Here is a 12,396-nt window from a genome sequence, read left to right on the forward strand (position 1 = left end):
TTAAGTTTGGGGCCCCAGTTTTAGCAGGTCCCGTGAGCAGCGAACCTTGCCGAGACAGAGTTGGGCTGCGAAATGAGTTGAACGCCGATCAAGGATCCTGAAAGGAACTTCTTGTGTGATTACCAAGTAACTATCTTGACAGGGTTCGAGAACAGAAAGAAGAGTTCGGAGTAGACTAAAAAAAAAAAAAAAAAGAAAAAAATTGCTGAGATGACAGGCATCAACACCTGACAAATTGACCACTATTTTGGTGCAACTAAACCCAATTCAAGAAGAGCTTGTGAGACTCTCAACTGAGCCCCTCGATCGCCTGTAGAACAAAACCAGTTCGAGAGCTGCTTCATTGGACTCTTTTTCCCTCTGTCTGTCTGTCTGTCTGTCTGTCTCTCTCTCTCTCCTCCACGCAGTCAATAGACGTGAGTGAGAACCGCGGTTCTCAACTCACAACCCCAAACCACAGAAGATGCTTCGATGGTGAGAGAAACCCAACCAACTTACCCGTTCTCCTTCGCACCCCTCCTCCCTCTTCCTCCCCTCACGCACAAAGATAACCTACCTAGCCAACAACGACTGACGCGCGGTGGTTTCGATGCAAAAAAAGGTACCAAGCCCGCCTGGCGGCGCGGCCGCTCTTCACCCAGGCCGTCACCACGTCGATCTTGTTCGCCGTCGGCGACATAACGGCGCAGCAGCTGGTTGACAAGAAGGGCGTCGAGAAGCACGACCTGGCGCGTACCGGGCGCATGGCGTTGTACGGTGGTGGTATGTTCGATGCATTTCTTGAATTCTCAAGCGTAACAGACATATTGGGATTTTTCTAATTTTTTTTTTTTTTTTTTTTTACTTTTCCACCTCGCTTCTTTTTTGATCCCTTTTTTTCTTTTTCTTTTCTCTATTTCTCTTTTTCTATTGGAAGTGTTGGAAGTGGGGTAAAAGAAGAAAAGAAAAGAACAGAAAAAAAAAAAAAATAGATTAACTAAAAGACTCAAATAGTCGTCTTCGGCCCCGCGGCAGCGACCTGGTTCCGGCTGCTCTCGCGGCACGTCAACCTGCGCTCGCCGACGGCGACCATGCTGGCGCGCGTGGCGTGCGACCAGGGCATCTTCGCGCCCACCTTCATCGGCGTCTTCCTGGGCAGCATGGCCGTGCTCGAGGGCGGCTCGCCGCGGGACAAGCTCGCGCGGAGCTACAAGGACGCGCTGCTGACCAACTGGGCCATCTGGCCCTTTGTCCAGATGGTCAACTTCAAGCTCGTCCCGCTCCAGCACCGCCTGCTCTTCGTCAACGTCATCAGCATCGGGTGGAACTGCTACCTGAGCTACCTGAACAGCTCTTGAGAGGGGGGCAGGATAGAGGCTAGCAGAGGGAGGGAGGGAAGAGGGCAAAGTTCCATTCATGCTTTTGTAAAAGCGTTCGGGTTCTGGATTATAGACCACAGCGGGAGTTTCTGGTCTGGCAGTGAGACAGGTTCCAAGGGCGTTTGCGTCTCTACTCAAATGCTAGATGGCAAGCAGACTATCGCTGCTTAGCATATTACCCATCAATCGATGGCCGTTCCCACTTAAAAGGATGTCATCTCAGGCGGACCGGTAGAGAGTGGGACGGGATGATGTCGAATTGACACTGATAGCAAAGCAAGCACTAGGCCAAGTACATCAATCATGCCCTGGCTGATTCTAGCCCGTAAACTTTTATAGTTCTTTCTTTCCTTATCACGAGTAATTATTTTTTTTGGATATTCGGGGATGCTTGAGCAACAAGAAAAGGGGCCCGGCACCCGCGCCAGCGCCCTTGTCGCCGTCGGCATACTACTATTTTCATTCCAAGAGTGTAGGCGCCGTGATGGTCTTGCCAGTAACGCTCTCGAGACCTTCGCCGCCCTAGAGTAAAAGCGGTCAGCGATGAAGACACACACTATTATTGGCAGGCCTGACAAGGGGAGAGTGAGAGTGGACTTACGTAGCTCAACAACGGGCTCACTTCGACGCCCGCGTTCGGGTCCTCGCTGACCACGGTAGCGCCCGCCGCCTGCAGCCAGCGCTTGCCCTGGGCCATGATGTCGTGCTTGCTGGTGTCCGGGTCGTCCTCGCCGGTGCCGCGGGCGTTCTTGAGCGGGCTGAACTCGTCCTCGCGGCGGACCTCCAGGCAGGCGAACTTGCTCAGCTCCAGCTTGGGGAAGACGTCAAACACGAACTGCTCCAGCTTGATGCCGTTGGGCTTGGCCGGCTTGATCGTCTCGCCCGACTCGAGATCGGCGTAGGGGATCTTCTTGCGGGCGACGTGGTGCGGCAGCGTCTTGACCCAGGTGGGGATGCTCTCGAGGAAGCGGAACGAGTAGTAGTGGTTGACAATGTTGGCGGCGCGGAACTTGAGCACGCCGGGCTGCTGGGGGTCCTCCTCGGCGGCGATCTGCGGGTCGATCTCGCTATACTCGACCACGTCTGGCCGGCCGTTCTTGCTGACGATCAGGCCGACGCTCTCGGTCGCGTTGCGCTTGCGCACGACCTTGGTGGCGATGTCGACGTCCGCAGAGGCCGAGAAGCCGATGAAGACGGGATCGGCCACCTTGACGAGGCAGTTGTCCACGCAGTAGGCGTGGATGTGCTCGATGCCGCGCCTCTTCATGTCGTCCAGCACCTTGGCCTCGACGAGGGCGTTGTAGAGCCCGCCGTTGCCGTCGGGCGCAACCGCCACCTTGGCCTTGCTCTCGAGCAGGATCTTGCCGTCGTTGGAGATGCAAGGGAGGACGCCCTGCTCGAAGATGAAGACGTTCTCGGGCTTGAGGCCAAAGTAGTTGTGCTCCTTGAAGAACCGCTCGGTAGGGCCGCGAGTCGGCCCGGACGTCATGACGTACCAGGGGACCGTGACCCCGGCGCCGGTGCCGGCCTTCTTGGCGGCAAGCTGTTCGACTTTGCGGATGCGCTCGGCCTGGATCTGGAACAGGGACTTGGCGGATGGCAGACCGATGTCGAAGCAGCCCTTGGGCTCGGAGCTGCCCAACCGGGTGCCCTGGCCGCCCGCCATGAGCACGACGGCGACCTTGTTGGCTGCGATCAGGTCGAGACCCTGCGAGTACCAGCGGTCAATGTCGGCGGGCGCCGAGTCCATGATGCTCGCGCGGGCCGAGTCCGGCAGCGGCTCGAGAGACGGCGCGGCATCCTGGGCTTGGGGTGGGGCAAGTGCTTTGGCGGCGATGGTGTTGATGTACGTGGGGTCGAACTGGCTCAGTTGCTGGTATAGTGCAGCCTTCTCGGCGCTCGAGAGCGAGTCGTAAAAGGTGAACACTTGGCTCTGTCCGGCGAGCGTGTACTTCTCCTTGAGCTCGGACAGCTGCTGCGCTGTTGGCTCCTGCGGGGCATTCTGGACTGAAGCCATGGTGCAGTGGTGCAGAGAAGGAATTGACAAGGGACAAATCGAACGATTTGATGTGTTGCAATTGGGGTTGGGAAAAGAAAAAGAAAAATTGGCGATGCTTCGAGGGAGGTAGAGAAAGAGGGAGAAAATTACTGTCAACAAGAGATCACAACCTTTTCGGCCAGCGGAATCCTTTTGAAGCCCAACAAGACGAGGTAAGGAGTCCAGACAACATTCCCGTCCGATACGATACGAATGCCCAGCAACCACAGCCCACTTAGAACATACTATGGTTAGTTAAATGCGGACGTGCCCCGCAGTCAGCGCCGTGCCGGCGCCACGTCCCCTGCTGCGAGCATCTCGACCCCACGGAAGACCGACGGGTCTCCACCACCTGCAGCAGGTTCGGGGTCCTATTCGCTGAGATGGCAGGGGCGGTCTGAACTGCCGGGACCGCGCATTCATCGCACGTTTCCCGCAACTTCCCCCCAAGCATCTTTCCGGCTCTCAACTCTAGTCAAGATTTCCACATGACCACAAGTTTAAGGGGTCTAACGTAGAGGACGGGCAAAGTGCTCAATTATCCAAGACAAGTCAGTGACCTGGTGGAAATATCAACGCGGAATGCTGCGCTAGTTGAGTTTGGCGCATTTGCTGCCTCTGAGTTGCCACTGCAAGCCCCAGAGGTTGAGGGGCTGATTAAGACAGCAGCCACAACATCGAACGATCATCCCTGCCGAGGAAAAGGTTGGGAAAGCGATGGTTTTGACATTAATATCTAGTCACCGCTGCTTCTCCTCACCCGATTGACAAGAGGCCAAGAAGCTTTTTGCTTTATGCTCGTTTGGTCCCGAGGAGCACAGCCAACATCAGCTTCTAGACTCTCACGATTCAACCACAACTCAGCCGCCGGGGGGAGGACGATGGGCGCGGATATTACGGAGGACACCCGCCCGCCGCCGACTTTCCAAGGCCGCCTGCAACTCGAGAGCTTCATGTTCAAAGCAGGTTTCGCGACTGCCGGGCTACGGCGGAGCCTGCGCCTCTCGTCAGCGTCTTCATCATCGGCCGCGGCACTCCCGGTGCCGCCGCCACGGCGGGCCTCGCGCTCCCCGTCCAAGCGCAAAGCGGACCCTCCCGATGAGGACGATCTCAAAGAGGAGGACACCTCCTCGCCATCTACCCCGGCGGCCACCAGCACCACCAGCATCACCAGCACCATCAGCGCCACAGCAACAGCAACAGCAACAGTAACCGTAACCAGGTCCCCTTCCCGCAACAACAGGTCCAAGCGGGCCCGGGTCCCCTCCAGCTACGCGCCGCCGTCGGCATACGCCCACTTACCGGGCCTGCCGGACGCGCTGGCGCCGAACCTGCTGGTGCTCTTCGTCGGGCTGAACCCGGGCATCGAGACGGCGCGGACGGGCCACGCGTACGCGCACCCGACCAACCTCTTCTGGCGGCTGCTGCACTCGTCGGGCGTGACGCCGCGGCTGTGCGCGCCCGCCGAGGACCGCCAGCTGCCGGCGCGGTACGCCCTGGGGCTGACCAACATCGTCGCGCGCCCCAGCCGCAACGGCGCCGAGCTGAGCCGCGCCGAGATGGACGCCGGCGTCGCCGTCCTCGAGGCCAAGATCCGCCGCTGGCGGCCCGAGGCCGTCTGCCTCGTCGGCAAGAGCATCTGGGAGAGCGTCTGGCGCGTCCGCCACGGCCGGCCCATCCGGCCCGCAGAGTTCCGCTACGGCTGGCAGGACGAGCGGGAGAACATGGGCCGTCTCGACCGGGACGGGTGGCAGCGGCCGGTGGAAGAAGAAGAAGAAGAAGAGGAGGAGGAGGAGGAGAAGGAAGAAGGGGTCGTGTACGACCCGGATTGGAAAGGGGCAAGAGTGTTCGTGGCGACGAGCACCAGCGGGCTGGCAGCGACGCTGAAGCCCAAGGAGAAAGAGGAGATATGGAAAGAACTGGGGGACTGGGTCGTCAAGAGGAGGGCCGAGAGGGCAGCTGCTGGTGATTCTGTCGCGGTCACCGCAGCCACAAACACCGCGGCGATCTAAGTGACTGAAAGTGAGCCGGTTTGAAGCCGAGCGTGCCTTTTCCCTCCCATTAAATAAGACACCGCACGAGGGGAACAAGTTCATCAGCCATACCATACTTGTTGAATCATTAACGTAACCTATCTGCCTACTGCGCTCCAGGAAGTCGCGAAGAATGGTTCGCGGTCGACCTTATCCCAATGGAGCCACACCGACCGTCATAAACACTCATTGCGTCTACTCCCCCCTTCCCCCCCCCTAAAAAACGCCTCGTTATCATGGGTATAACCAGTACCGAAAGAAGGAAGACAAAAAGCCGCCGTCAGCAAACGATTGAGGATATACACGAGTTTCTTAAAGCTTTGCAAAACTCGAACCAAGTACAAGGCCAGCCTTCTACGCCGTCAGGACGATAGCGCAAACGGTGGCGACGACGGGCCACCATCCGGCGTGGTGCAGCAGAGCACGCAGGCCACCCCCGGCGGCGTTCCCGGCCAAGGCGGCGGTGCCGTCGGGGAGGGTGCCGTTGACGAGGATCGTGCTGGTGCCGTTCACGTCGGCGACGTTGACGAGCGTCTTGTTGAGGGCGGCGTAGCTGCCGTTGCCGATCAGGTCGTCGAGGTAGTCCTTGTCGCGGTTCTCGTCGCATCCGCAGTCGGCGTTCTGCGCGCAGGCGCACTCGACCGGCTTGGACTCGGTGCGCTGCGACGTCACGTTGAAGAACTCATACTCGTCGTCAAAGCGGTAGATGTGGGCGCCGTAGAGCCACAGGCCCGGCCAGAAGGCGAGGGCGCTGGCCGCAAAGAAGACGGGGACGATGCCCGACGGCGACCGGCTGCCGGCCCGGTAGGGCGTGGCCGCGCCGCCGCCGTAGAATCTGCCGCCGCCGTAGGCCGGTGCCGGGACGGGACGAGAAGGGTTTCTTTGTTGCAGAGATCTACGTTAGCGGCCGTTTGAAATCAAAACATGCTGAACCAACGGAGAAGCAGTCAAACACACCGGCCTGACGATGATGATCCGCTACCGGAGCCGCCTCGGTTGGAGCCGCTGCGGGAGGAGCTAGCCCCCCCGCCCGAGCTCGAACCGCCTCTGCCTCTGCTCGCTCACTCCACGGTCACCACCAGCTCAGAAACAAGGGGAGCAAACCGTTGATGAAGTAGGCCCGAGCCGTCCCACGGCCGGCGCGAGAGTAGGGGAAGAAAGAAAATAAAATAAAATAAAAAATGAACAGAACTTACGATCCCGATCCGGATGATCCGCGCCCGCCACCACTACCGCTGCTTCCGCCGCGACCGCCACCACCGCCTCCGCGACCGCCGCCGCCTCCGCCGCCCTTGCGCTTCCAGAGCTCCTCGGGCGCCGCCTCGTCGCGCTCATGAATCTGCACCGACTGGGGCTTCGCAAGGTCCACGGGAGGCGGCGCGCCGAGGGCGCCGAGGGCCGCGTCGCTGAGGAGCGCCGCCGCGAGGAAGAAGGACGTGAGTCTCATGTTTGGTGTGTGGATTGAAATTGAGTCGGTGGCGTGACCGGATTAGGTACCACCTTGGGAAGGTGGGTGGGGAGGTGAGTGCCTGAGGTAGTGGTATGTACTACCGAGGAAAGAACTCTGAGCTCTGCAAGGTGCCTTCGGATGGGGAGGCGAGATGCAGATGTGCGCGGGCGAAATTCCCTAAGCGCGACTAGGTGGCGCTGTGGTAGTATGTATACTGTAGGTTTCAGAGAGTCAAGGAAGACAGGACCCGGATGCGGCAGAAGACGGGGACCCGGCTTTGATATACACGTACAACCTGCGCGGCAAAGAAAAGAGCAGGATCGGTGTTTTGGCGGCGATTGAATTGTCATCAACTGCCCAAGTAGGGAAACCTTTGGTGGCTGGGGCCAACCGCTAAGCGGACTGTCACCACAAAGAAATGGGTTAAGTCGTATGCCAAGAGACCCCGTGGCGTACTTTCACGTCGCCGATGATGGCATGCCTTCATGGACCGGGTTTCTCCTGCCAAGGCAGCGTTACCCGAAAACTCCGTACAAGGAGACCCTCACTTTTCGACTCAAGAATGAACCGAAAGCAGCCTGCTCTAACCTGCTGGGATTAAAGAAACCGCACCTTCGGCTACCGGGTTAAGTTGTTCGTCTGAAGCCGCAGTAGGTACCTAAACTCAACTCGGGTAATTTACTCGTTGTTATTCCCTCGGAACACGTCCATTTCCATGGCTGCAGCTTCCTGATGGAGCTAGTATATGGTCTCTATACAAGGAAGTTACACATGCTGGATTGGAAGGGTCCGGTGTGCCGTTTGTGGATGCAGTTGCGAACGCCCAACTTAGCACAAGATCTCCGCAACTTAGGTGGCCCGCTAAACGTTGCTAATTACCTAGTGGTATTCGACCTGCGTATGGGCCACTGAGGCTGTGCGCAGTTAGTGGATTCCGTAGCGCAGTCGCTGGCAGAGTGACATACATACCCTAGCCTAAATACGTCGAGCGTTACATAACAAATAGCACACGGTTCCATACTTCAGTGTGTAGTAAGGCGTCACAGTGCATGTAAGAAAGCATTGCCTTGCAGTCTGCCTGACCGACATGATCGTTGCCATCAATCCTTCCCATTCATCACCGAGCGATCCCATATCATTCGAGCCGTTTTCTGTCCCGACCCACCAAAAGATCCGCGGCACCTGTTCGTTCCTGCGGACAGCTTCGCACAGTAGTATCTCCATGTCTCTGCGGGCGATAGAAACCCCAGTGTGACTACGGTTCTGTCAGTCCACCCGACCATGCCATCGTCACAACCGCCGGGCAGCGATCGATCCTTGCTGGATAGGCTGAATGCTCTCAAACCCACAAGCATCACATTTGACAAATCCGCAAAGTAATACTGCCCCGTCTACCACATGCTACCCACAACAATTCATTTAGATTCTACCATGATCGCCATCACCTTCACCACCACTATTATCGTTATCCGCCTTGTTGTGAGCACATCGGGCTAAGAAACGTTTTTTAAAAAAAGCCCCGCAAGTGCGACTGGCCCAGGGACCCGACCGGAGTCGAAAGAAGATGCCTTGACCGCTCGGCTACGGGTACTCCGGAGTCAGACCAGCGGCGAGAAGCCCGGCGAAGGCGCTCCTCAGACACAAGGCCGCGGTCAGCAGCCAGGCAGACCGGACGACGCCGTGCGCGATGGAGCCGGCACAGCAGCATCGCCTCTGGTAGATCAGGCGGGCACTCAGCCATCATCGGTATCTCCAAAGGGTCACCGAAGCCCTAAGCAAAACAAGTTCTCCTATCAGATCGCCGACTCGCAGGCGGACGATGAGGAGGCCGTGGACGAGCTTCTCGAGGCTCTAGCAGACGAGGACTTTGAACTCGCCGCAGCCGAGGATGAAGAGCCGGCACCTCGGCAAAGCCGAGACGACGAGGCAGAGAGGGTGTCTGATCTCCTGCGCTCGCTGCAGCATGACGCCGGGGCGTCGACTCCCCAGGGCTCCAACCCGCCGTCGGCCGACGACTCGGACCACTCAGACGGCGAGCAGATGACGCGCGCCGTCGAGACGGTGCTCTCGCAGATACGCGACGAGATACGCTCCCTCCCGCCGCCTGGAGCAACGCTCGCCAAACAGGACGATAACCAGCTCGCGGAAGACTGCCAGCAAAAGTCTGGTGAAGTGGAGAGCGCGGAATCCGAGAGAGGCGCGGGTCTTCAAGCTCCCGCCGGCTGGGCCGCGGACCGGCCTGGGGACAGGGACGAGGACGGAGGCGGAGGCGGAGACGGCGACGAACCCTCGTTCACCCTCCCCGCGGTGCCCTCGCAGCTCCCCGACCCGGCCACGACGACGACGACGACAACAACAACAAGGATGGCAACCGACGGCGGCGGGGACGACTTCGAGAAGGACATCTCGGCGCGCCTGGCGTCCCTGCGCGGATTCGGGTCTCTCGACGCGCTCGGGCTGCCGTCGGCGCCGACGTTCCGTCCTCAAGACCGCCACGGCCAGTCGTCATCGGTGCCGGTCGGCAAGAACCTCCTGCGACCCAGCAGGTACACCGACGAGGACCAAAAGACGTGGTGCATCGTGTGCCTAGAGGACGCGGCGATTAGGTGTATCGGGTGCGACAACGACGTCTACTGCGCCCGCTGCTGGAAGGAGATGCACGTGGGACCCTCTGCCGGCTACGACGAACGGGGCCATCAGTGGGTGAAGTTCGAGAGGAACGCTCCTCGGTAATTGTTTCCCGAGACTTGGCTACATGCATCATGCATCTCCGGGTCGGTTATGGGTGGTTCACCGCACTTGTTCTACGATATTGGGAGGCCTCCCGGTTCAATCCATCATAGACGAACGTGTTCGCCAGACGTGAATATATGTATAGGACGCTTCTGACGCCAACAAATGACAGAAAGCCGCCAAGTCCATCCGAACTCTTTTGACCAATCCTTCCCATTCTTGTCCCGTCCAGTAGAAGGAAAAAAAGCAAGAAAAACAAAGCGAGAGAAAAATATCAGTTCGGGACTTGCACATCAAACCAGTCCGTTAATCAGCCCGTTGCAAAGCCATCAAGACTCCGCCACATCTTACCTTGTACTACCATGTCCGAACCGAAGTGTGTTACAATCTTGGCGTCGAAGAGAGAGAGTGTGTGTGTGAGAGAGAGAGAGAGAGAGAGCTCAGTAATCCATAAGCATTCCGCCCCGTGGTACCCAATCCCATGCCCATCTTTCCCTTTTTTCTTCTTCTTTTTTTTTTGTTTTGGTTCCCTTTCGTTTCCTTCCCCTCTCATATTCCATTACCATCACCGCCAACGATACCCCCTACCGTAGCCTACCCTACCCTTTTAAGTCCTTGACCGGGAACCGTTGCCATTCCCGCTCCCGCTCCCCACCGTGCCGTAACCAGCTCCTCCTTCCTCATTCTGGCCGCCAGCGCCAGCTGTCCCGCTCGCCCGGCCAGTGATGTCGCCCCACGTGGCGCCGAACCGCCGGCGCGTGCTGGCCAGGAGGCCCTCCTCCTCGTCGACCTCGGCCTCCTCGTCGAGCTCGCTGAGGTCGAGCCTCGGGGTGCGGAAGAGGCTGGTGGCGAAGACGACGAGGAAGACGGCGAGGAAGGCGAACTGGGCCCAGAAGGCGACGGCGCCGAAGACGGGCCAGCCGAGGGTGACGCGGTTCAAGAAGGTCGACACGACCGTGGGCGTGCACACGTCACGGGCGGAGGGCTCGCGCGCCAGCTCGGAGCAGGGGCGCACCATGTCCGGGTGGCCGCGGCAGTCCGCCCGCGAGGGGACTAGGACGCCGCTGCCGCTGGCGACGCAGAACGTCTGGGTGCCGTAGGTGGCGTACTGCGGGGCGACGAGCATGGCGACGGCGTAGTTGATGGCCAGGACGGTGAGGGCCAGGAGGACGGTGGCGACGAGGAGGGCCTGGGGCGCGGTGCGGCCCTTCTTGAGCTGGAAGACGCGCACCCACAGGAAGCGGATGCCGACGGCGGCCAGGCCCGTGACGGAGCTGCTGAAGAAGAGGAGGACCAGGAGGGCGGTGAGGACGTAGTCGACGGGGAAGACGCGGGCGGACTGGACGAGAATCCAGTTGGCCGGCTGGAAGACGTTGAGGTGGCCGAGGATGTAGCCGCAGTGCTGCTTGCAGACCGAGTTGGCGGCCTTGTCGATTCCGGTGATGAGCATCGACACCCAGACGAGCAGGGCGACGAGCAGCAGCAGGATGCCGCCCAGGAGCTTGAGCGGGCGGAAGACGGCCTGCACCTTGGTCCAGGCCCGGTAGATGCGGCCGCGGCCGTCGCCGCGCGCCTCGGCCGCCAGCCGCTCGCGGCGGACGAGGGTCCGCTCCTCGCGCAGGAGCGCGTCCATCTCCCTCCTGTCCTTCTGCGACATGCCGCCGGGGCGGCCGGCGTTGCGCATCTCGAGCTGCCGCTGGAGCTCGCGGTTGCGCTCGAGGGCGGACGCCGTCGTCGCCGACAGCTGCGGCGCCGAGATGGACGGGGCCGACTTGATGAACGAGATGGGGAGGAGGGCGAGGCCGGAGCCCGTGTAGACGACGTAGAGCAGGGTGCCCAGGGTCATGAGCAGGCCGACGCCGAAGGTGAGCGCCTTCTCCCCGTTATTCTCGGCGAGCAGGCGCTTGAAGTAGTCCAGGTCCACGTGCCTCCCCGCGTCTCTGCCGGCGGCGGGCACGAAGAAGCCGATGAGGAAGAGGACGACGACGAGGAAGACGAAGCCGAGAGTGTACTTGAAGGCCCGCCACAGGCGCTTGCCCGGGCTGCTGGTTCCCTCCTCCTCCTCGACCTCATCGTATTCCTCGTACCAGAAGTAGGTGAAGGGGATGACGACCAGGCACAGCAGCGCATCGAGGGTGTAGAGCGTGTAGTAGACGATCTTGAGCGTCAGGAGGATGCCCTCGACGCGCTCGGGCGTGGCCCAGTCCTTCTTGGCGCCAAGGTGGGCAGAGGAGGTAGACGAGACGAGCGCAATGTCGACGGGGAGGAGGAAGACGGTAGCGAGGAGGGCGGTCAGGCTGAGGACGGAGACGGTGCTGACGGCGACGGATCGCTCGTGCGGCGTCTGCCAGGTGAGGGTGGTGATAACGGAGACGATGAGAACGAGGACGATGGCGACGGCGTACGCGACCCAGATCAGACTGGTCTGTAGCAGACCTTCCGACGCCATCTTGTCTTGGGTTGTCTGGGTTCTATATGGTTTGTTCTGTTCTGCTTTGTTTCTGTTTCTGTTCCTGTTTCTGTTCCTGTTTCTTCCTCTTATTTATTATCTGCGACCGTGAATCCTCGGGAGCGTTCAGCGAAGTCGGGTCGAATTAGCGGGTTGGAATTGCCGATGCGGCAGCTGCACTCTCATCCGCTGGGTGTTAACGAGCGGAACGATCATGCTAGGGGAGGTGCGAGGTACGAGGTGCGAGGAGGGCGGGCAGTTGGTGGGTTAGTTATCGAACCGGTTGCAAGTGAATGGGCAGGGGATGGGGAATCAATGGATTTTGGAGCTGTGAC

The 12,396-nt window shown here is 59.7% G+C and overlaps 6 protein-coding genes across 6 annotated transcripts; 3 read left to right on the forward strand and 3 right to left on the reverse strand.

The window, feature by feature from the left end:
- The first annotated feature begins 492 nt into the window (after positions 1-492).
- MYCTH_2294493 (uncharacterized protein) lies at positions 493-1,564 on the forward strand. The gene is made up of 2 exons (XM_003658527.1): positions 493-762; positions 994-1,564. Exons 1-2 carry the CDS (start codon positions 744-746, stop codon positions 1,335-1,337), a joined length of 363 nt encoding a protein of 120 aa, XP_003658575.1. The 5' UTR covers positions 493-743; the 3' UTR covers positions 1,338-1,564.
- A 1-nt stretch (position 1,565) lies between these two features.
- MYCTH_2294496 (uncharacterized protein) lies at positions 1,566-3,638 on the reverse strand. Its single transcript, XM_003658528.1, has 2 exons — positions 1,960-3,638; positions 1,566-1,880 (listed from the first exon to the last, which is right to left on the reverse strand). Exons 1-2 carry the CDS (start codon positions 3,373-3,375, stop codon positions 1,818-1,820), a joined length of 1,479 nt encoding a protein of 492 aa, XP_003658576.1. The 5' UTR covers positions 3,376-3,638; the 3' UTR covers positions 1,566-1,817.
- A 639-nt stretch (positions 3,639-4,277) lies between these two features.
- Positions 4,278-5,372, forward strand: MYCTH_2019108 (uncharacterized protein; the record flags this gene model as incomplete). Its single annotated transcript, XM_003658529.1, has 2 exons — positions 4,278-5,127; positions 5,164-5,372. Coding segments are annotated over 2 exons (1,059 nt in total), but the record flags the coding sequence as incomplete, so codon positions are not given.
- Positions 5,373-5,643: 271 nt separating this feature from the next.
- On the reverse strand, positions 5,644-7,240 carry MYCTH_2294498 (uncharacterized protein). Its single transcript, XM_003658530.1, has 2 exons — positions 6,626-7,240; positions 5,644-6,309 (listed from the first exon to the last, which is right to left on the reverse strand). The coding sequence occupies exons 1-2, from the start codon at positions 6,874-6,876 to the stop codon at positions 5,784-5,786; spliced, it is 777 nt and encodes a 258-aa protein (XP_003658578.1). The 5' UTR covers positions 6,877-7,240; the 3' UTR covers positions 5,644-5,783.
- A 658-nt stretch (positions 7,241-7,898) lies between these two features.
- MYCTH_2294499 (uncharacterized protein) lies at positions 7,899-9,695 on the forward strand. The gene is made up of 2 exons (XM_003658531.1): positions 7,899-8,255; positions 8,397-9,695. The coding sequence occupies exons 1-2, from the start codon at positions 8,161-8,163 to the stop codon at positions 9,610-9,612; spliced, it is 1,311 nt and encodes a 436-aa protein (XP_003658579.1). The 5' UTR covers positions 7,899-8,160; the 3' UTR covers positions 9,613-9,695.
- A 300-nt stretch (positions 9,696-9,995) lies between these two features.
- MYCTH_2313329 (uncharacterized protein) lies at positions 9,996-12,306 on the reverse strand. Its single transcript, XM_003658532.1, has one exon. It carries the CDS (start codon positions 12,059-12,061, stop codon positions 10,220-10,222), a length of 1,842 nt encoding a protein of 613 aa, XP_003658580.1. The 5' UTR covers positions 12,062-12,306; the 3' UTR covers positions 9,996-10,219.
- Between the last annotated feature and the right edge of the window lie 90 nt (positions 12,307-12,396).

The sequence above is a fragment of the Thermothelomyces thermophilus genome, chromosome 1 (genome assembly GCF_000226095.1).
Source record: "Thermothelomyces thermophilus ATCC 42464 chromosome 1, complete sequence".
NCBI classification, from domain to species: Eukaryota; Fungi; Ascomycota; class Sordariomycetes; order Sordariales; family Chaetomiaceae; genus Thermothelomyces; species Thermothelomyces thermophilus.